Source organism: Hemitrygon akajei, chromosome 3, assembly GCF_048418815.1.
Source record: "Hemitrygon akajei chromosome 3, sHemAka1.3, whole genome shotgun sequence".
Classification (NCBI taxonomy): domain Eukaryota; kingdom Metazoa; phylum Chordata; class Chondrichthyes; order Myliobatiformes; family Dasyatidae; genus Hemitrygon; species Hemitrygon akajei.
The window spans coordinates 136,627,102-136,650,401 of NC_133126.1; the positions used below are offsets into that span (position 1 = coordinate 136,627,102).

Sequence of the window (23,300 nt, forward strand, 5' to 3'; positions counted from 1 at the left end):
GAGACCTGAAATCATGCAAATCTCTGCTGCCCATAACCAAGCCCTTTACTGCTGTATTTACAGATCTGCATTATCCCCTGGTTGAACGGAGCTCCATTTTAACAATTCTACTTCTTGGCTGTACCTTCCCTATTGGTGATATTTCTTCTGGCATTATAACCCTCCAGAGATATCAGGATTCCTTCAACACTGGCTTCGTGTTAATTCCCATTTGCAATTGCTTCAGCATTGGTGGCTGTAACTTCCTCTGCCATGGCCTTGAAATATGGAATTAGCTTCCTTATCCTTTCCCCTCTATACCCATTTTTAAGGCTATTACTTTAAGAAAGCCTTCGGCAGCTACCTCCCTCTTAATTTGGCACAACCATAATCGCTTTTGTTTGATTGTGTTCTGTCAAGTGCCACAGGATGATCTGTGCATTCTAAAGATGTTCACACAACCTGATACTAAATTGGCAAACTTCCCAGATCAAATGGTAACAACAATTTTCATCTACTCTACAAGTTTAACATTGTACTATCACATTTGTGACCATCATACTTAATTCCTTAACACCTCAGAGCAATTGAATAAGAATCAGAATAATTTTTTTTTTAAAAACAAAGGTTTATTTGCCAAGACAAATACATCAATGTTGCACTTACACAACATGGAAACTGCATTCACCAATTTAAATATAAACACACTCACACACACACACACCCCCACACGCTCACGCGCGCGCACACACACACATACACACACACTCACAAAGGTATACAAACTTGTTGTTAACAAGTTTATCATTGCAACATCAAATTAGTATATAACTAATGCAACTTCTCCATGCAAATCCCAGTGTCTTTTTAAATTATTGGGGACAGAGATGGTGCTGTTTAATAGAGCAAGAGTAGAATTGTGATCACCTCCATTTAAAGAACTGGAAAATACACTTTTGGCTCTTCTTTAATAAATTTAAAAAGCACGGCAAGATATTAAATAAAAAAGACTGTAAGATAACTGGAATGTTTGAGAGAAAAAAGATACAAAAGACAATAAAGTTTCTAAACTGTAGTATAACAATATTCAAAGGCAATTATAGAAAATTAACAATACCCCGGTGCCCATTTATTTCCATTGTTTTACAATACAAGAATATCTGTTCATTCTTAGTATTTATCACTGAGATAAAAGAAATGCTAGAAATCTGACACAAAAACAGAAAATTTCATCCTTACAAAAAGTTCTTAATAAAGCTTTAACAACTTTTTAATTTTGGTGCCATTTCCAGTATTTTCACTCACAATTCCCACTGATATCTGCTCTATTACCGATTAAGAAGCAGCATGATTTTAATTTGTTTTGTTAGATAAAAATACATGGTGTAATTTAGTTTAGGAAAAAGTTTTATAAGTATTTTCCTCTTCTGAGCATGTCTAGTGACAACATTTCACTTGCTGCTTTTCTCGGATAGCACCATCTCTTTACCTTGATGCCAACTACAGTCTCTGGCCATAGCTGTGAAAGTTTAACCCCAACCCAAATTTTAATCCTTGTCCCCAAATTACCTCAGCAGTCAATCTTAACCAGTAGCCATAACTCATATTTTGAGTTGAACATTTATTACTAATCATACAGTCATTAGTATGATGCAGGGCCAGCTGCTTATCAATAACCATTGTGCCATCATTAATGATAATGATTGACCAGATTGTCAATAGCCAATCCATATTATTTTTAAATGCTCCTAATGGTACAAATCTTGGTAGAAATTCTGTTCACCTCCAGTTTCCCGAAAAAAACCCAAATGTAGGCATCTTATAAGTAATGGGGTCTGGTAAAGGAATGGAGTTGAGATGGAAAAGAGCTGGGACAAACATAGAAGGGTGAAATGAGGGTCAACGAGGGAGATGGACCAATGCTTGCTGTGGACAATAGTGTGAAAAGATGCTTTATGATTACTTCAAATGGATTACTGCCTTTATTAAAACAGTGGTGAAAGTGTTTGTTGTCAAAAAAAAAATCACACAGCTTGGCTTCATTTGATGTATTTTCAATCATTTAACTGCATGGTTCACAACCACTAATTATCATATTCCTTCAATGTAAATCATATTCTTAAAAGTGAAATATTACTGCAGTAAACATAACTAGTGTTCATCTGGAATGATCAATTTCTGGTGCTACTAGGTGCAAGAAGGGACTATTCATGGCAAAAGTCAAAACAATTAGAAAAATAGGTAACAGGTATGTCTACAGTTACTAAGCAACACTGAGAATAAGTCAGTTCGAAGATGTACTGTACAATTACTCATTGTTATGAAAATCACATTAGATTTTCAATAACTAGTAAGGTTATATGAACAATCAAATTTAAGTATGATAAAATTAATGGTGAAGATTTTGAATTCTAAACTGAATGCTCTGGGGCTTCAACAGATATACAGTATGGAGCAAGTGGCAAAGTGGGCTGATATAAAGGATCAAAAATGATACGCAAATGTCCTTGAGAAGCCTGCACCTGTTTTACTTTTTCTAATTTGTTGGTTTGCCTTAGCTATTGGCAGTACTTCTGACAGCACTGCCAGCATTTCACCAGCAGCAAGTCCATATTTCCATACATGAGTTGCCAAATATACTGTAGAAGCTGTGGACATACATATTTGGAAAGCCCATTTTGTCAGTTTACTCTCCTGTGGAGGTGGGGACCAGTGGTGCTGTATTTCTGCTGCATTACACTAAGGAAATTGTATTATCAGTCCTGCACCAGGTTAGATCACGTTGCAGTTTCTGAGATTACCTTCATTTCATTGAGGAAAAGATCAGGAGGCAACAGGGACAGCAGTTACTTTTGTAAAATTACTTTCTCTTAAGTAGTTTTCAACTGTAAGTGATTTTAAGCAGTTACTTACTTTTATTTCTTCTGCTCCTGTTTTTAAGTTAACCACTTAATTTTATTTCATTAGTTTTTAAATGTCTCAAAATAACAGGGGAAGGGACCACACCACTCTAGAATTCTTCAGGCCTGCAACATCGATATTTGACATCCAGACCAGACCAGTCCATGCACGGGGAGGGCAGAGGGTGAATCGGGGCAGTGATGTGCAGGCTGGCAAGATGTCGCTCATTATATTTGAAAAATAAAATCTTTACTCTATACTTTATGTGTTAGTTGATCTGTTGGCCATTGTGCAACTTAGGTGAAGAGTAAGTAGCAATAAATAGAAAGCTCTCTTAAAAAAATGAGCTGTTCTCTTAAAAAAATTACTTTAAAACATGTTGGATCTGACTCTTTTAGAAATAACTACAGACTTCTGACTGTTCTATGAATGTACATGATTAAGGTGACCATAGCAAGTTGAAAGAATATTGACGTTGTAAGCTAGATGGCACAGTGCGCTGGAATAACAAGTGACTGTACCACAAAGTAGCAGGAGAGTTTACACTTGGAATTTCCACTGAGTGAGTTGCAAATCTCTAACATGTTGTTGCATGGAGGGGGATGGGGATGGCATATAGTGGAGGTTCTGTACTTACATAGCAGGAGGAACTGAAAAACAAATAGAAGAAAAACTGGAAAGGCTTCAACTGTACAGATCCTAGTGACTAACTCTGTAGGCACACTAACAGAAGTAGATTGAACAATTAACTCCCCTCCCAACTGTTGGTGGTATACGGAGAACTAGAAATAACGAGGAGGTATTTAAAAATAAATTGGAATGGGTTCAGGTTGGCAGGCTGGCTGGCCAGGGTGCAGAGGAGATGAAACCACAACTTTTGTAATATTTGTGAACAATACTAGATCACACGTACTGTATGAGAAGATACACAAAGCTTTCAGAATCCATGTACAAGCAAATGACTTACTACATATTTAGCAAATACATATAGTATGTATGAATTCTGCAGTTCTCCTTCCACAGTTGCAGAGGATAGCACATTACTAATCACATGTTAGTCAAAGATCTTGGAACTTAAACACCATATATACAATAATTAAGGGAGGGAGTAAACAATTAATGATCCAATATTTTAAAAATAGACTATCACATATGATTATTTCAGTAAGGGATCTACAAGTTTAGCACAATTGACTAGGAAAAGACCCTCAATAAAGAACTGAACCATGAAACGAAGAACTCCCTAAAGAATGTGAAAATATCAGGGAATGAGTCCTTTGATTGAAAAGGTTCCATACAAACAAAGAGATACAACATCCCAAAGGCATTGCTTGCTGCTTAGAATCAGATTCTTGATGGAGTTGAATGTAGTTAGGTGCTGGATGCTGATTAGTAGCCCATTCACACTAAATACCAACATATTTTTCATCTTAATATGTTTGCATTGGTACTCAGTTCCAGAGGTGTAATGGTTTGATCAAAATCATACTGTAATTATGAAACATCAGATTTCAATTAATCCTCTGTTCTACATGATTAGCAGAAAATTTACTGTTCTGTCATCTGGTAAGACAATCATATAAGATTATAGTTTAGTTTTGGAGATCCATTGGTATAAGTACATTATCATTATGTTGGGCATTTTGTGCATACTCATCAGAAATAAAGGAGGCTTGAATGCCCAGGTTGGGGTTCTGCATCACAGATGTACAACAGGAAAGTGCTTATCCCATTTGCAGGCAGACAATGCTTTGGCCAATGTGGTTAAAGTAGTATTTTTCTAACTGAAACATCAGCGCTACCTCAAGACAGCACTGATGTCAACAGAACCTGGGGTGTTTCAACAGCACTTTGAATATATCTGGGTATAACATTTCCATGTTAGGTAAAAATATTAGTATTTGTGGTGGAGAGTAATAAATTATTCGTTATGCCCTTACAGTAAAATTATAATGAAAATGGTGAAAAAAATGGCTTTCTCTCTGCTTCCCTATTGAAGGAATTTTGCAAAGGGATTAAGGTGGTGTGGATACCATGAAAATAGTCCTCTCCCAAATTCCTCCCCTAACCTGTTAATGTGCTTTCTGTACCAAAATTAATGTGAATTTTTAAAAAGTGGTATCAAATCAAAAGTGGACCAAAAATAAATTGATATCAATTATAATTAGTTGCCACAAATAATTTCATGAGTTTTCTCTCACTATCACCTCTGTTTCATAGGTTATATTTCTAGTCTATCTTCAAATATATAGAATTAGATCTTCATTTCAGTTTCCTTTAAAATATTTCACTTGATAGTGAACAGTTTGTTAAATGTTTGGTATGTTCAAAGTGGCCTTTTGACAGCAGATAATTTGGGAACATATTAGGAAAGCAGCTTTCTTTTGATAAGACCACTGAACACACGGTCAAATGTCAAAAATAAAACTGGATGGTTATTATTGTAAGAAGAAGGTCATTATAGTACGATTATAATCGTTCAGACAGAATTTATCAAACGAATTGTTACCATGGTTATGTTTCAAAATTAATTGCAGTTCCAGCCATTCCTTTAAATCTTTGTAGATCAGAGACAGCACCAAATGTCAAACAGACTGCTGATCATTAGTACTCAATTATTATACTCTCTTTACTGGATTTTTATTTTTGATTTTACATTCTTAAATATAATATCAGGAATATACTGATTAATTTGCTTCATGTCTCAACAAATTTCACATTTGCTCAGATTTGCCAAAGTTAAGCAAAATTATCTGGTTTGCTTTGATGCTTGTTAAGGCTTTGGGCATTTCAGACTGTTACCTCCTGACGAGTTGGCAAGTCAGAAAAAATGTCACAGTTATATTTGGAAACAGGATTTAACTGAAGGCCAATCCATCTATATTGTGCTAGTTTTACCTTGGAATGTATAAGACAAAGCTACTTAACTATTCGGCAGTAAATAGCTGGTTACATTGTTATTCAGACTTTGATAGCAATCAATGCACCTATTCGAGTAATTAGGGCAACTTACAGACAAAATAAAAACAACCATGGTTATAAGCAGAGATTAATAAATAATATCTGACACTGGAGAAGATATGGCTGACAATAACAAAGTTAAGCTGGATCTTCAGTTAGTCTTCTTTCTCCTCAGGTGCAGAAATAAACTGGAAGAAAGGGGAAAAAAGGCACATGAAGATATTTGAACTGGAGAATTTTTTAATTAATTATTATTATTTTTTTTAAACACACTTCATTTAGTATTTGACATTTTTGATAACGCTACTCTGCTTTTCACTTCTGATCTAGCGTTTACCAAGCACAAATCTGAACAGGTTGAGTAGCAAATAGCTATAGTGTGTGAATAATGGAGCACAGCGCCTTCTTCAGGGCACAAGGTAAATTGCACTGTCATTGCGACCTGTTGCATCCAATGGGTTGAAATGAACAGTAAAGGCAAAAAGCGGCCACTAAAGACAGCCAAGTTATAGTCAAGGAAGAAATTTTGTCAAGTCCATGGATGTACGCCATCATTCAGATCACAAACAGGAAATCAGGAAAGAAGCCGGTAGGTATGTCGCAGAGTTATTTACAATGCAAGTCTTTCTGATCACTTTCATTTTTAACGTTCTTCCATCCTGACTATCCAGCCAGCCATGGTACTCCTGCCAGCTATGAAGCTAAGCTTCCTTCCTGATGAGTACTAATTATGGTAAAACGATTGCAATTTGTACCTGTAGGAAATGCCAATTCAGAATAAATAACAAGCTGAAGTGACGAGTCGAAGAGAAAAAGTGCCTATGTCAACCAAGAATTTGAGATAGGAGTTGTGAGAGGGAAAGTTAGATATGGCCAGATAAAGTACTGTCTTTCCTTCCAAGTTATTACCGGACACTACGCGCTGGTCAACATTACCTTGTTAAGCCTCTAAATTTTCTTAATTTTTAAAGGTACTGAAAAGGTTCTCCCAAATCTATTTTTATACCCTCTTATGCAGGTGTCTTCCTTTTCAATAACCCCAAATTACTCTCCATTGCTCCAAAAAGTCAACTGCCTTGCATTGTTCCTTGTGTTTCAAAATCCCATAACGTCTCACTGCCTCTTTCCTCTACTGCTCCCACCAGAGCAATTTCTATGAAACTTCCCACATTTCATTGCCTCTACTGACCACCCTTACATCAGAAGACCACAGCCACATTTCTTCCATCTTTGACAAGCATAATTGTAGATCTCAGTGGAGCCAGAACCCTTTCCCACTTTGATGGGAAAATCAAAGAATCTTCTCTACATTACTGACACATCTCAACATTCATAAAATAAGAAACCAAAGTAAGAAAAACTGTTAGCCCCTTGTGCCTTCCCCATCATTCAATAAGATGATGTCTGATCTCTTACTGCAGTGCTACTTTCCTGCACTAACCCATATTCCTCAAATCCCTTAATATCTAAAGATCTATCTTGAATACTGTCAATGATTAAGTCCCCACATTGCCCATGGGTAAATGATTGTAAAGACTTCCACCATTAGTGTGATGAAATATCTTCCTTCTAGCATGAGTAGTTAATCCCTTATTTCAGTCTGTGATTACAGGTTCTAAGCATCTGATCCAAGGGAAACTTTAGTTCTCCCACTTCATGCCAAGCCTCTCTATCATCCCTGATAATCACCAGGGCTCCTAACACCGTCAGAGTAAATGGTCCCACTTCATTACTTTTGAGTATTCTCTAGTTCTTTGCAATTTAGAACAATTTCCTTGTCATTCCCTAGTGCAACTTTGCTCAAAGGAAGTACATTTCCAACAAAAATATCAGTCCCCTTTTAATCAAACTTGTCAGAATTATTGGTGCACACCATTTATGCATTAGGAGCTAGGAACTGGCACTATATGACAAATATGTGCCAGCAAACAGTCAGAAAATGCTGACACACCAAACACTTTGGAGGTTGAGCTGACTGCTGGGGAAAAAAAAGTCACATCAGATTCAGAATCTGTGGTAATTAGTGTAAAACATGCAAAGTTGTCATGTATTCTTGTAAAGGTACTCACTTATGATAACGATGATAATGAATGCACATATTGCTCCAAGTATAATCATCATCTGTAAGCATAACAAGAGAGAAATCATTTGCAGTATAAATAAACTGATGGTTCCCTGTAAGGTTATATAAAGCTACATATAGATAATGTGTCTGACTTTTCACATACAACTGTACATAAAATCATTCAGACATACTGATATGACAAGTAAAGCTAAATGACCACTGTTTGAATACTGTTGTAGGCTGATGAAAAGCCTATTGGTTCCATGTAATCAGAATGTTGCAGTGGTCAATACAGAAGTGCCAGGTAGCAGGGTAGCAGGAGTGCGCAGTCTGTCTGTTCATTTTCTCCCCACTCTAGTTTCGTGCAGAAGTAGGCTCTGCTGCTGAGGTTGTTGATTATTTATTTATTCCGGTACGGCGGGGATTAGGCCCTTCCGGCCTTTTGAGCCGCAACACCCAGCAGTCCCCCGATTCAATCCTGATCACCGGACAGTTTATGACCATCAATTAACCTACCTGCCTGTAGACCTTTGGACTGTGGGAGGAAACCAGAGCAGCTGGAGGAAACCCATGCAGTTACGGGAAGACCTTACAAACTCAGGCAGCAGCAGGAATTGAACCCCCGGATGCCTGTACTGTAAAGCATTGTGGCACTACCGTGGCACCCTATGTTATCTTCCACAGAATCCTCTTGATATTCCTCTTCATCTATTCCTGTCTTTGTTTTTAATGTTAGCCTTACAAACTCCAATTGATGGTGGTAATTTTTTTGTATTTTATGTACTTTACCCTCTGGGTAAAGAAGTGCTCCTAAGTTCACTCAGATTAATGATGAATTCATTTTTATGGGGCATTTTTATAGTTCTGTTCTCTTCTAAACCTGAAACCATCTTGATGAACCCCTTCATAATCATTATGTCATTGATCAGACCTCCCTCCATAATAGGAAAAAGATGAACCATAAGTCATCTAGAATTTAATAGGTACATTCCTTTGATTCTTGTATCAATATTTTCTTCACTGCTTCTACATATATTTTGTTTAAAATATAGAGATCCTGAGCTGGCTGGTGGCATAGTGGCATCAGCGCTGGATTTCAGGGCAAGAGGTCCCGAGTTCAAATCAGCTGCCTTGCACGCTCTCCATCCGTGCCTGGGTTGAGTGTCGAGCTAGCAACCACGTAAAAAAAAAGATCCTGGAGAGGGATGGGCTCCGCCAGGTTTCAGATGCGCAAGACATGCCGTACGATGAGCAATCACCAAAAAGATCGGTGCAAAAAGCTTGTCAAGATGACTCCCCAGTACGTGTGTGTACACACACACACACACACACACACACACACACACACACACACACACACACACACACACACACACACACACACACACACACACACACACACACACACACACACACACACACACACACACACACACACACACACCACAATTTCACATCTCCTTTCAAGACTCAGAGGATAAATGCTCCATTAACTTCTTGACATATCCAGTGAAAATTTAAAAAATGCAGATGCTGAAAATCTGAAATAAAAACAGGTCAGGTAGCTTGTGTGCAAAGAAAAACTGAGTTGACATTTCAGATCAAAGATCCTTCAATGGAACTGGGAAAGAGTGAAACGATTTAGTCTTATATTTTACTGAGGGTGGAGGAAGAATTAATGGAAAAAAAGGAAATTATTCTGATTAGGGGAAACCAAGTTGCCAAGGAGATAAATTGTGGATGGTCTTGGTCTGTCAGAGATGTTCATATCAACCCCTTCCCCACTTCTCCACAAAGTAAAAACTAATTTGTTTTCTCTTTTCCAGTTCTGATAGTCTTCAACCATGTGTCTTTCCATTGCTGCTGCCTGACCTGTTGACATCCTTTCCTTTACTGTTCTTACTCCTGAAATATCTGATTGGAGGTAGCATAGTAGTTAGAATAATGCTTTACAGCATCAGTGATTGTTCGGGGTTCAATTCTTGTTCCTGTTTATACATTCTGAATTGAATTGTATTGACTTTATTTCTTATATCCTTCATTACATGAGGAGTAAAAATCTCCATGTTATGTCTCCGTCTAAATGTGCAATGTACAATTTATAGTAATTTGTAATAAATAGTACATACAACAGGACAGTCAATATAACATAGAAATACAATTGTATCAGCATGAATTAACTAGTCTGATGGCCTGGTGGAAGAAGCTGTCCCGGAGCCTGTTGATCCTGGCTTTTATGCTGTGGTACCATTTCCTGGATGTCCTGAATAGTGGGAAGTTCACATCTACAGATGTGCTGGGCTGTCCGCACTACTCTCTGCAGAGTCCTGTGATTGAGGGAAGTACAGTTCCCATGCCAGGCAGTCATGTAGCCAGTCAGGATGCTCTCAATTGTTCCCCTGTGGAAAGTTCTTAGGATTATGGAGCCCATACGAAACTTCCTCAACCATCTGAGGTGAAAGAGGCGCTGTTCTGCCCTTTTCACCACACAGCTGGTGTGTACAGACCACGAGAGGAACTTAAAGCTGTTCACCCTCTCAACCCCAGATCCACTGATGTCAGTAGGGGTTAGCCTGTCGCCATTCCTCCTGCAGTCCACAACCAATTCCTTTGTTTTTGCGACATTGAGGGAAAGGTTGTTTCCTTGACACCACTGTGTCAGGGTGATGACTTTTTCTCTGTAGGTTGCCTCATCATTGCTAGTGATTAGGCCAATCAATGTAGTGTTGTCAGCAAATTTAATTAGCAGATTTGAGCTGTGGATGGTGACACAGTCATGGGTTTACAGAGAGAAAATGAGAGGGCTTAGTACACAACCCTGAGGGGCTCCTGTGTTGAGGGTCAGAGGGGCAGAGGTGATCTGACAGGAAGTCCAGGATCCAGTTACACAAGGCAGCGTGAAAGCTGAGGTCTCTGAGCTTCTTGTCAAGCCTGGAAGGAATAATGGTGTTGAATGCTGAACTGTAGTCCAAGAACAGCATTCTCACATAAGCATCCTTCTTCTCCAGATTTGTAAGGATGGTGTGAAGAGCTGTGGCTATTGCGTCATCTGTCAATTGGTTGTGTTGGTAGGCAAATTGTTGGTGGGGGGGGGGGGTGTCCAGTGTGGGTGGTAGCATGCTACAGATGTAGTTCTTGACCAGCCTCTCAAAGAATTTCCTTATTATTGAAGTGAGTGCGACAGGATGCCAGTCGTTCAGACGTATTACCTCCCCGTGATCACATGTAGTTCCTCTATGTGCTCCAGTTTCCTCTCACACTCCAAAGGTTAATATTAGTAAGTTGTGAGTATGTAGTAGTAAGTTGATATGAGGATCATGGTGACACTTGTGGGCTGTTCCCAACTCACTGTGTTGGTTCCTGATACAATTGACGCATTTCACTGTATGTTTCAAAGTACATGTGAGAAATAAAGCTAATCTTTATTTTTACCTTTATCTTAGCAGCAGTACATTATTCCAGATCAGCTGCTTACTTTCACTGTTTTCTGGATTTTCATAGGGTTCTATACTGCCTTCAAAGGCTAAATAAGGTAGTCAGCATTTAAAACATAACTCGTAAAAAAAGATACAGTGATAACAATTCTTTGTATATCTAATATGTCAGATTCTTTTTAGTCATACTGAATTTTTAGAATTACTGATCGAGGAGCTATTTTTAGGCACAGGTCCCACCTTCAATTTAAATGCAGTTAAGGGCATGGATAATTTGATCAGATCACAAAGATGACATTTGATCTCTGCTTTAAAGTGCTACATTCTGTCATTGTGTAATACAGTAATATTAAAATAGAGTAGAATTTGCTGTAAAAACATTCTTAATAGTATATCATAACATGTTGCTATTTTAGACAAGAGTAGATATATAGAAATGTGAAAAGCCAGTAGTTTCAAAACAGTATTTTACTATCTGACTTGCCTTTTAAATATATTGAAACATTTGAAGTTTCTGTACTGATATCTTATTGTTGCCAAAGATAATTAAGGCTTATAATTTTCTGTCTAAATATTCTTCCGACAGTGTAGGCAGACTCAAATTCTGCCCAAGTTGTCTGCCTGATGATTCATATTTAAAAATGTGATGTCTCATTCCTTCAGGTTTTAAATTTAGCTGGATTTATTGCCAAACATTTTCATGATCTCTGAATCCATTTTTTCCTGTGTACTTATTTTACATATTTCTATTTCCTTATGACACAAGTGGTGGCCATTTGTCTTATTGAGATGATGGCATCTCACAGAGCTACTCTATCTCCTTCCCACTGAGTTCCCTGTAAGCCTATTCTCTTCATACACCCATGTTCTTCTCACTCATCTGCTCTAATTTGATGTTGAGCCCATTAGTTATGTTTTTACCTCCTCCTGTGAATACTGTGGTATTTCATTAACAGCGGTTCAGTCTCATTCATTTAAGTATTCTGTTGCTTCATTTAAGTCATGGTACTACTGCAGAAGATGGCGAATCATATCCATCTCCCATTTCAAGCAGCTTTGTGCAAATGATCAGATATTAAACTGAGAAAGGCAAGACTGATTTTTATAGTAAATTCTGGGAATTTCTTTTGTATAGTTAAATGGCAAATTGGGAACACAGATTAGTTAAAACCATTGAATCAAAGGAGTTTGCGCCTCTGTTATAAGTCTGAAGAGGAAAAGTACCAAGCAGAACAGAATTTTTATGGATGATGGAATAGAGATACTGTACTGAAATTTAGGATCAAAATAAAACAAAATACGATAACAGGAAGTAAGACTTTGTAGGCAGGAAGCAGGAGTATAAAAAATTTGTAAACTAAAATTTTAAACGTGTTTTTTTGAAAACAGTAAGGTTGAATGATACTATTTATCTGACATCATTCTTGACCATATATTTTCAAATGCATACTGTTGAATTAGGAAAAAAATCATGAGCTTGCTTGAAGGCGTTTACAGGATTATGCTAAAATAATGCTGACAATATATGTAATCATAATTGTTAAAATGGCCAAAGGTAAACAAAATTCCTATTTACTATATAATTTTTTTTCTAAAACCCCCATATTTTATCTTTGACAGACTATTGGAAGGTCATCCTATCTAAATGAAATCTTGCTGTTGGCAGAATAAGTAATCATTGTAAACTGAAATTTATAACTATGGAATTGCACAGTTATTGCAATTTTAGGTTACTCTGGGAGCACATGAGAAATCATTCATTCTGTAACACTTGAACTTCAGACTTTAAAATGTACAAGACTTTGACCTGGCATTTGAGTGGTGCAACATTGAAAGTTTTTGCAATTTGAGTATACAGCTGGTGGAAAATGAGTTTGCACTTGTTTTCAATTACTTCAGAGGTCACAGTTACTTCCAAACTTGCAGTAACCTCTCCAATGGAATCTATTAAAGCATTGCAAGTCAGTAATATAGTTTTCTAAAATACTTAATAAAACACACCTTAAAAGACAAATCTGAGTAAAAAAAACAGGTTTAAAATGATAAAAATGGAAGTGAAAGAAGAGGGCAAATGGAAGAGAGCAGTAAATATAATTACATTTCTTCAATCTAAGACAAGTTTATAATTCTGTGAATTATTGCAGAGGGGAAATATCCCTATAAACTGTAACAGTTTTCTGTTCAATATTACGTTGGGCTCATATTAAAGTAGTCCTGATATTTGAATAGCTTTATTACTTTAATATTTGTATTGGTATCCAATGACTGGCTTGGGGAGTTCAGAGAGATTCTGAAGCTATCATGAGGCTAACGGTTAGTGAGTTATGTGTCTCCCCACTCCTTCCAGATGCCTTTCAGATGCATGGAATATATCTGCCATTTATGTTAGTGCTTACGATTTTCATGAACATTTTACCAAAGGCACAAGGACTATTGATTATAATAACTGAGCCTAAAAGAATAAAACATGATTACATGCTAATGCCACTACAATATAACATGGATGTAATGTGGCACTTTCCTAGCTTTATTTCCCATTTTTGATTCACTAAAGGCTGATTCTGCCTAAATGATCATTTAGTCCTTTTAGAAGTATAATCGAATTGAAATTTACACCTTCCTAGGTTTAATTATATCAACTTTCCAGTAAGCAGAGAATTATAAAGATAATGCTTGAAATTTTAATATTAAATTGCCACCGTAACATTCCACAAGTTTAAAAGCAACAAGTATTTGGTAGAATTGGTCCCAGTCACACTGGCAATTGTCAAGCTCATATATTTTGCTCTCTGGCATTGACCAGATTTATAGCATCCAGTACTCCATTTTATTTACAAAGGCTCACCTTGCAGTTTTTCCACCAATACTTTCTCTTCAGTTTAGCAGCACTTGTTTCAAATTGTGATGCACCAGCCTGGAGGGCATCAGCACGATCATCGAGCTCCGACAGCTTCTGATCTCGTTCGAGAACTTTGTCCACGTTCACTCGCATGATATCCACCACCTAGGGGAAACAGACTGACGTTATGCATTTCAACTCCTGGCTCTGAACTTTAATCACTTTGAGAAATCCACAGGCAAATATATTTTCTTGATTTAAGTTTAATATCTTCTGCATTTCCCATTTTGTTTGCAACAGGATATACAGTAAAACTCTGGTAATCTGTTACCCAACAATTTGAAAATCCTATTTCCTATTCCCTTATAAGCGTAACAGGGCCTAGTTCCCCTGCTCCTTATAGATCATTAGGCCAGAGCCCATTGTCTTTATAAATTTACTGTTCCCATGTTTTCTTGTAAACTCACCATTGTCCAGCTCCCATGCTTCTTATAACTCACTAGAGTCCTGTTGCTTGTGCTCTCTTTAAAGCCATCCCATTCATTGAAAAGGTATTTTATACTCGTGTTTAACATCTACAGGCTCTGACTTCAAAGAGGGCCAGCGTATTCATAGGAGTCTGAAGTTTTGTCAGTCAGTCCTGCAGGAGAGTGAGTGAGTGAGTACACATGTACGTATGAGGTGGAACAAGCAATGGGATTGTGGGGGGGGGGGTAAATTTTCATGGAGCCCTGAGTTGTGGGGGTGGGACAATTTTCATGGAGCCCTGTGTTGTGTGGGGAGGGGCAGTTTTCATGGAGTCCTGAGTTGTGTGGGGAGGGGCAGTTTTCATGGAGTCCCTGTGTTGTGTGGGGAGGGGCAGTTTTCATGGAGTCCCTGTGTTGTGTGGGGAGGGGCAGTTTTCATGGAGCCCTGAGTTGTGTGGGGAGGGGCAGTTTTCATGGAGTCCCTGTGTTGTGTGGGGAGGGGCAGTTTTCATGGAGCCCTGTGTTGTGTGGGGAGGGGCAGTTTTCATGGAGCCCTGTGTTGTGTGGGGAGGGGTAGTTTTCATGGAGCCCTGTGTTGTGTGGGGAGGGGCAGTTTTCATGGAGTCCCTGTGTTGTGTGGGGAGGGGCAGTTTTCATGGAGCCCTGTGTTGTGTGGGGAGGGGCAGTTTTCATGGAGCCCTGTGTTGTGTGGGGAGGGGCAGTTTTCATGGAGCCCTGTGTTGTGTGGGGAGGGGCAGTTTTCATGGAGCCCTGTGTTGTGTGGGGAGGGGCAGTTTTCATGGAGCCCTGTGTTGTGTGGGGAGGGGCAGTTTTCATGGAGCCCTGTGCTGTGTGGGGAGGGGCAGTTTTCATGGAGCCCTGTGTTGTGTGGGGAGGGGCAGTTTTCATGGAGTCCCACGTTCTGTTGTAAGGCTTCTGGTTTGAACGCATCTGCCACTACATTACTGACCACAGATAGTTTTACAAATTTAATGAGTGTGGAAACAGTTGTGTATTTTGTATTTCAATAATATTTGAGTGTTCCTTTTCCATATATAGTTTAATTAAGCATTCTTGTTGTTTCAATAATTATGAGATGTTAAAAAATATATATAAAATATGTCATCACCCTACCACGTGATATGTGTGCACCTTGCTTAAAGAAAAGACGAAGTTACACCCACATTTCGGACTCCTGTCTTCATTCAAATTAGTCTAATATCTTTGAAGTTACAAAACTTAACAGTGGTGAATTTCTAAGGAGCATGGGAATAAGTTCTTGGTGAGAGAACAGGCCCCATTAAGCTTATAAGGAGCCAACAATATAACTAAAATGGAACAGAATTTTGCCATTCTGAATGAGATAATTCAATCTCTTCTATCCCAGCCCCCTGGTCCGGCGACTACTCTTGTCTAAATGGTTCCAGCCCATCCCTAGGCTATCTGACCCTCAGATGAGATGATAAACAGAGGCTGCATCTGCCTTCTCATTGGGAACTCTGGAGCATTGAAGTTCAACTGATAACTACTTCTTAACCAACATTAGTGCAACTGTTTAATGGGTCATTTATCTCATGGCTATTTGTGAGACCTGCTGCATCTCATATATCGCAGCAATGATCTCTCCTTTAACATTTTTGTTTGGACATAAGACACTTCAGAATATCATGAGGTCAAATAATGAATGTTTTTGCTGCTGAGATGGTATTGCACGTAACAATATTTCTTTTCTCCACCAGGATCCTCAACTGTTGATCTACCTACTACTTGCAAAATACAGAAGTAGAATGTTGAATGATCCTATCTTTCTTTCCTCGGATATAAATGGGCTTATATTTTTGATGCAACCATTGCTGGTATCTTACTGCGCTCAAATGGTCTCTCTCTTTCCCTTGATGCTATTGGAGGATGGTCCGTGGTTATTGGACTGAAGTATAGCTCGATTGGATCCTTTCTATTTTATGTTTTGTGTTTTTGCTTGCTCTTTCTTGCTGCTGTTTGTACAATTTGTTTTTTGGCATGGGGGGGTTGATGTTCTTGTTGTGGTTTGCACAATTTGTTTTTGTGCATGGGGAGGGGTTGATGTTTTTCTTTGAATGGGTTCCACGGTTTTCTTTGTTTTGTGGCTATCTGTGGTGAAGACCAATCTCAGGGTTGTATGCTACATACATACTTTGATAATAAACGTACTTTGAATCCTTTTTTGGAGGACAATGTAATAAAAATTTGATACCCCAGGAAAACTTGCATATTGAAACCAGCCTTGTGTTTATAATCCACTAAGTGTACTTCATTCTATGAAAATCAAGCCTTTGCAGGTAATTTTGAGATTACAACATTTTACAACAAAGTTTTCGCACAAAATCTCCTGAAAGTATATTCCATGTGGAATTTCCAGCATTTACTTCAATGACTCTCAGGAAGTTTGGGCTATTTGTCAAATGTGTGGAATGCCTGAACTTCCTGGCCCATCCTCACCCGTATCAGTCCAACTGGTTCCTCATGGCACTCCAACACTACCGTCCGTTTCCACTGCTTCATAGCGATTACATTGAGAAATGTGCCCACTAAACATGGGCCAATTTAGACCTAGCAAAGTCTTTGTAACTCCAATCACTTCAAAAAGCATCTAGTCTTGAAGATCAAAGTTGAGCAATTTAGGTCATACGACATAGGAGCAGAATTTGGCTATTTGGCTCATCAAGTGTGCTCTGGCATTTGATCATAGCTGATTTATTTTCTCTCTCAACCCCTTTCTTACACCTTCTCCCCATAACCTTTGATGCCCTTATTAATAAAGAACCTATCTTATCAACCTCTGCTTTAAATATACCCAATGACTTGGCCTCCACAGCCATCTGTGGCAATGAATTTCACAGATTCACCACCCTTTGGCTAAAGAAATTCCTGCTCTATCTCTTTCCTAAAGGGACATCCTTCTACTCAGAGACTGTGACCTCTAGTACCACTATATGAAGCATCCCCTCTATGTCCAATTAATCTAGCCCTTCAATATTTGGTAAGTTTCCAGCGAGTACAGACCTAGAGCCATTAAACACTCCTCACATGCTAATCCTTTCATTTCTGGGAGCATTCTCATAAGCCTGCTCTGGATCTTCTCCAATGCCAGCTTGTCCTTTCATAGATATGGGCCCAAAGTTGCTCACAATGCTCCAAATATAGTCTCACCAATGCCTTATAAAGTTTCAGCATTACATCCTTTCTTTTTTATTGTAATTCTCTTGAAATGAATGCTAACATTGCATTTGCCTTCCTTACTAAGAACTCAAGTTAATCTTTAGGGAATCCTGCACTAGGACTCCCAAGAATCTTCAAACTTACAGTTTCTGAATTTGCTCCCCAGTTAGAAAAGCAACTATGCCTTCATTCTTTCTACCAAAGTAGATGACCATACACTTTTCTACGCTGTATTACACATACCACTTCTTTTCCCATTCTCTTAATTTATTTAAATCCTTCCTCAGACTCACTGCTTATGCAACATTACCTGTCTCTACACCCATCTTTGTATCATCCACCAGTTTGTCATCCTGATCATAGTGTAGAAGGTGAAAAGTAGTGGAAAATACACAGACTCCTGCGGCCCCTAGTAAATGACAGCTAACCTGAAAGGGCCCCTTTTATTTCCGCTCTGTCTTCTACGATTCAGCCAATCTACTGTCCATACCAGTATCTTTCCTGTATTACCATGGACTCTTATCATCTTTGGCAACCTCATGTACTGCACTTGTCAAAGGCCTTCTGAAAATCCTATTAAACAACATCCACTGACTCTCCTTTGTCTATCTGCCTGTTATTTCCTCAAAGTATTCCAAAAGGTTTTCAACAAAATTAGATGGACACAGCTAATTTTAGTTTCTCCCTCTCTAACTGCAGGCTGAATTCTATCATAATTTGATCACTGCCTCCTAAGGCTTCCTTCACCTTAAGCTTCCTAATCAATTCTGTTTCATTACACCACACCCAATTCCCTTTTCCCTAGTGGGCTCAACCACAGGCTGTGCTAAACAGCCATCTCATAGGCATTCTACAAATTCTTTCTCTTGGGATCCAGTACTAACCCAATTTTCCTAATCTACCTGCATATTGAAATCGCTATGGTCATAGTAACATTGCCCTTTTAACACACCTTTTCTGCCTCCATTTTAAATTGTATCCCAGATCCTGGCTGCTGGTCAGAGTCCTGTATATAAATTCCATTAGTCCTTGCACTTTCTTAGCTACCCACAAGAATTCTTCATCTTCTGTTTCTATGTCACTACTTTCTAAGAATTTGGTTCAAATTTTATTCAAACCAAGGAAACCATTCCACTCTCTCTGCCCACTTGCCTGTCCTTTCGATATCTGGACATATTTGGATGTTATGTTCCTGGTTGAGATCTTCTTTCAGCCATGACATCATACCTACCCATTTCTAACTGTGCTACAAGATTGTCTAGCTGATTCTGTGTGTACATGCGTTCAAATATAATACCTTCAGTCCTGTATTCACTACCCTTCTTTCAATTTTGTCTCTATCTGGCTTGATGTTGAATTCTTTTCCATTTCTAAACCTTTTGTCTTATTCTTTATTCTGGAGACTTCTGTTGAACTGGAAAAATTCTGTTCTGTTTCCAGATATTCTGGAAAAATCTGTTGAACCCATTCTCCCACTGCTTAGTTTCAAGCCCTATCCACAGTCCTATTTATGTGAATTGCCAGGACCCTGATACCAGCATAGTTCCATTGTAACAGCTCCCTCCTTCCCCATTACTTGTGCCATTTTCCCACAAATTCAAACCTGCTTCTCACAACAATCTTCTTAAGCCACACATTTAACTCTCTGATCTTAACCCTTTGTCAATTTGCACATGGCTCAGGTAGTAGTAATCCAGAGATCATTACCTTTCTGGTTCTGCATTTCAATGTTGTTCTCTAGCTGCTCAAAGTCCCTCAGCAGAACCGCTTTCCTTGGTCTTCCTACATCGTTGGTAACCACATGCACCACAACAATCGGATCTTTCTTCTCCCACTCCAAGTTCCTCTGCAGGTCAGATGAGATGTCCTGAACCCAGGCATCAGGCAAACAACAGTCTTCAAGACCCTTGATCCTTACAACAGAGAATTGTGTCTGTTCCCCTGACTATACCATCTCCAATTACAGCTACATTTTCCCTCTCTTCCACCCTACCCCACCCATTGAATGGCTCCCTGAACCACGGTGCCTGCTTTGGTTGCTCATCCTTCCTCAGTTGCATAAGGAGCGGCAATCTCAAACCTGCTGAGGCTGATTTGGTATTACCATTTGAATTCTCCTACCTGCTTCATGTGCAGTCACATCCTCTTAATTATTGCCACAGACCGACTTTGAAGTGGTTAATCTAGTTAGTGTGACTGCCTCTGGAAACACAGTGTCCAGGTAATTGTTCCTCTCCCTGGTCCACCAGCTGCAATATCTTGCAGTTACAACACATCACCCAATCCATACTGTATTAAATCAGTTGTAATTTTATATCTTTAGTTAATTGCTAAAAAATAACCCTGCCTGTTCTTACCTGCTGCCTGTCTGTTCCACCTTGTCAAAGCCTCCCAAGTCAAAGGCTCAGACCTCACATTCCTACACAGGCCCACTCACCAGTGACTGTTACAAAATGGCCTCCCGAACCTTGGCTTTTGCACCTCTTCTTGTCAAAGCCTTTTCAGCTAAAGCCTCAGATCCCCACTCTAACCCTGCCTGCTCACACTGTGGCTGCTGCTCTATTTAAACCCAGTTTCTTTTTATTGGCCCAAGTGAAAGTTGCATTCAACGAGAGTTGCCCTTTTCATTGGTTTCCACTCATACAGAGATCTCGATCTTGCTACTCCAAAGTGAAATACACTCACAACACGGCTTCTGCTTTTCAATGGTTCCCAGTCTCATATTTGTGCCTCTGTATTTTAGCTGAGGCAGTTCTAAACAGGAAGACTTGATCATTCCCTTGTTTCTTTTATTGACGCAATGATATTTTGTGTGCAGCTGCCAACAGGGGCAGCCTCCTAACACAGAGGATAGTGTGTATTTGGAAGGAGCTGTCAGAAATAGCACATGAGGTGACCACATAAGCAACGTTTAAAAGTCACTTAGATAAGTACATGGAAAGGAGAGGTTTAGAGGGCTATAGCCCAAACACAGACAGATGGGACTAGCTAGCTGGACAACACAGTCGGCATTGATGATCTGGGCCAAAGGGACTGTTTCCATGCTGAATGATGGAGTACAGCGGTTAGAGAGAGTTCAAGTACTGTCAGGTAATTTTCAGTTTTTAAGTTATTGGAGTGAACTTAATTTTGTTTTACATTTCCTAGTGTTTTCATGTTTCTTTATATTAGTGGCATTCTAAGATTTTCATTATTTTAGAATGTTTATCTTTGCATCATCAGGGTGCAACGATTCGCATTGACAGCTGGCTCAATCTGAGGCTATGACTTAACTACTTATAAAAACATTTCTCTCGGATTGATGACCAGACTAAAGCTGAAATTCATTCCCTAGGTTCTATCCTGGAGATCAAGTCATGGCACGAGCCAATTTAATAAACTGGCATGAAGCTAGTCCTCAGGAATTCCCAGGACCCTGCTATTTAAAGAAGTGTAGGAAAAATATTGTTTTGCTTAACTATGTGCTGGAAGTGAGTACTTTCAAACATTTGCGGAGGTATTTAGATGAGGATTTGAATCTACAAGGCATAAAATCTGTTTTATTATTTCTTACATACGTCATGAAATTTTGTTACTTTGAGCAGCAGTACAGTGCAAGACAAAAATTATTATATTACAAATTAATAAATACTATAAAAGAGCAAAAGCTACGAAGGTAGTGTTCATAAGTTCATGGATTGTTCAGAGATTTGATAGTGGAGGAGAAGTTGTTCCTAAAACATTGAGTGTTGGTCCTAAAGCTCCTGAAAGTAATAATAAGAGGGTTGGCTGGGTGAGGGTCATTAATGATGATTAATGATGAATGCCACACTCTTGAGGCATCACCTTTTGAAGATATCCTCGATGGTGTCAAAGATTGTGCTTGTGACAGAACTGGCTGAATCTTCAACCCCCTGCAGCCTCTTCAAATTCTATGTATTGGAGCCTCCAATCCAGCTGGTGATACAACTAATCAGGATGCTCTCCATTGTACATCTATAGAGATTTGCTAGAGTCTTTGGCTCCATACCAAACCACTTCAAGCTCCTAATGAAGGACAGCCACTGGAGTGCCTTTGTAACAATTGCATCAATATGTTGGATCCTTTGAGATGCTGATGCCCAGAAACTTGAAGCTGTTCACCTTTTCCACTGCTGACCCCTCAATAAGCTGTACCTAGCCACACAGTCATAAGTGCAGAGAGTAGATCAGTGGCCTAAGCATGCATTGTTGAGGTGCACCTGTGCTGACTATCAATGAGGAGAGGAAGCTATTACCAAGCCACACCGACCGTGATGTCCTGATGAGGAAGCCAATGATCCAGTTGTTGAGGGAGGTGCAAAGAAACAGGTTCTAAAGCTTATTAATAATGAGGGTATGACGGTGTTGACTGCTGAGCTAAAATTGATAAACAGTAGTCCGGGGTATGTATTGCTGTGTCCAGCTTACCTGAGGCTGAGTGTGTTCGCTGTAGACATGTTGTGAAAAATTGCAGTGGGTCCAGTTCCAGGCTAGAGTTAATTTTAGCTATGGCCAGCTTTGTAGAAACACTTCACGTGCAGTGTCTGTGCCTCCAGATTTATGCTATAGTAGTTCTAAGCAGGAATACTTGATGATTTCCTTGGGAAATGTGCACAAATAGTTGCTGGGCTCTGGTGCCATCTTCCAAAAACATAGTAGGCTACGGAACAAGTCCCAGTAATTGGAAATAATGTAGATAACTGAGGGTCAGCATAGACAAGATGGCCTGAAGCGTCTATTTCAATATGTGTGACACTATGGCTGACCATTGTCAGTTTTACCAGCTAAAGAGGAAATGCAGGACCTTCTATTGGTCAACACAGGTTTCGGTTAGGAAAGACAGCACATTCGGGGTAAGATTTCATCACTCTAAGTATTCCTCATTGCGTAAGTAGTGGGCCACGGGAAACCTGTTTCTCATTTTCATGAGAGATGGAGAGCACGTTCAGGATAAAATTAATTCATTCATTCATTCCTAAATTTTAGCAGACATGTTTTGTTTCTAAATTCCATAATCCTTTTTGAAAGGCAAGACAGAATATGTAGAGGGAGGGATAATCCTTTCTCCAAATGTGATGAGGTGACCTACTTCGAAAGTGTATTAAAATCTTGGGAATGTTCACATTCAAATGATTTCTGCAACTTCCCTTTTCTACTGAAGAAAGCAGTCACCTGAGAATAGCTATTTTATTTTCCACAGAAGAAATATACTTTCAAGAAACATGTCCCATATTTTCTATCACTTTGTTCAAATGCCATCGGGATTATGCTTTCTTTTCTTGACTCCATACCTCGTCAACTTGAGCCTGTGTTTGCTGCAGCCTCCTGTTGCTGGTTGTGTTGACGGGTGGGGCTGGTGCTCCATCGCCAGGTGCCCCAGGAGGTCCTCCTGCAGCAGGAGCAGCAGCAGCTTGGGTTGGGGCTGACCTAAATGCCAAAGTAAAATAAAGAAAAAC

General features: G+C 39.1%; 1 protein-coding gene across 1 annotated transcript in view; it reads right to left on the minus strand.

The window, feature by feature from the left end:
- Positions 1-928: 928 nt before the first annotated feature.
- LOC140725445 (vesicle-associated membrane protein 1-like) overlaps positions 929-23,300 on the minus strand; it is a 97,794-nt gene continuing 75,422 nt past the window's right edge. The window contains exons 2-5 of the mRNA XM_073040909.1: positions 23,136-23,271; positions 14,186-14,344; positions 7,911-7,962; positions 929-6,029 (exon numbers count right to left, since the gene is read on the minus strand). Of these exons, the coding sequence (XP_072897010.1) occupies positions 6,013-6,029; positions 7,911-7,962; positions 14,186-14,344; positions 23,136-23,271 (364 nt within the window). The 3' untranslated portion in view covers positions 929-6,012. The remainder of the gene's footprint in view (positions 6,030-7,910; positions 7,963-14,185; positions 14,345-23,135; positions 23,272-23,300) is intronic.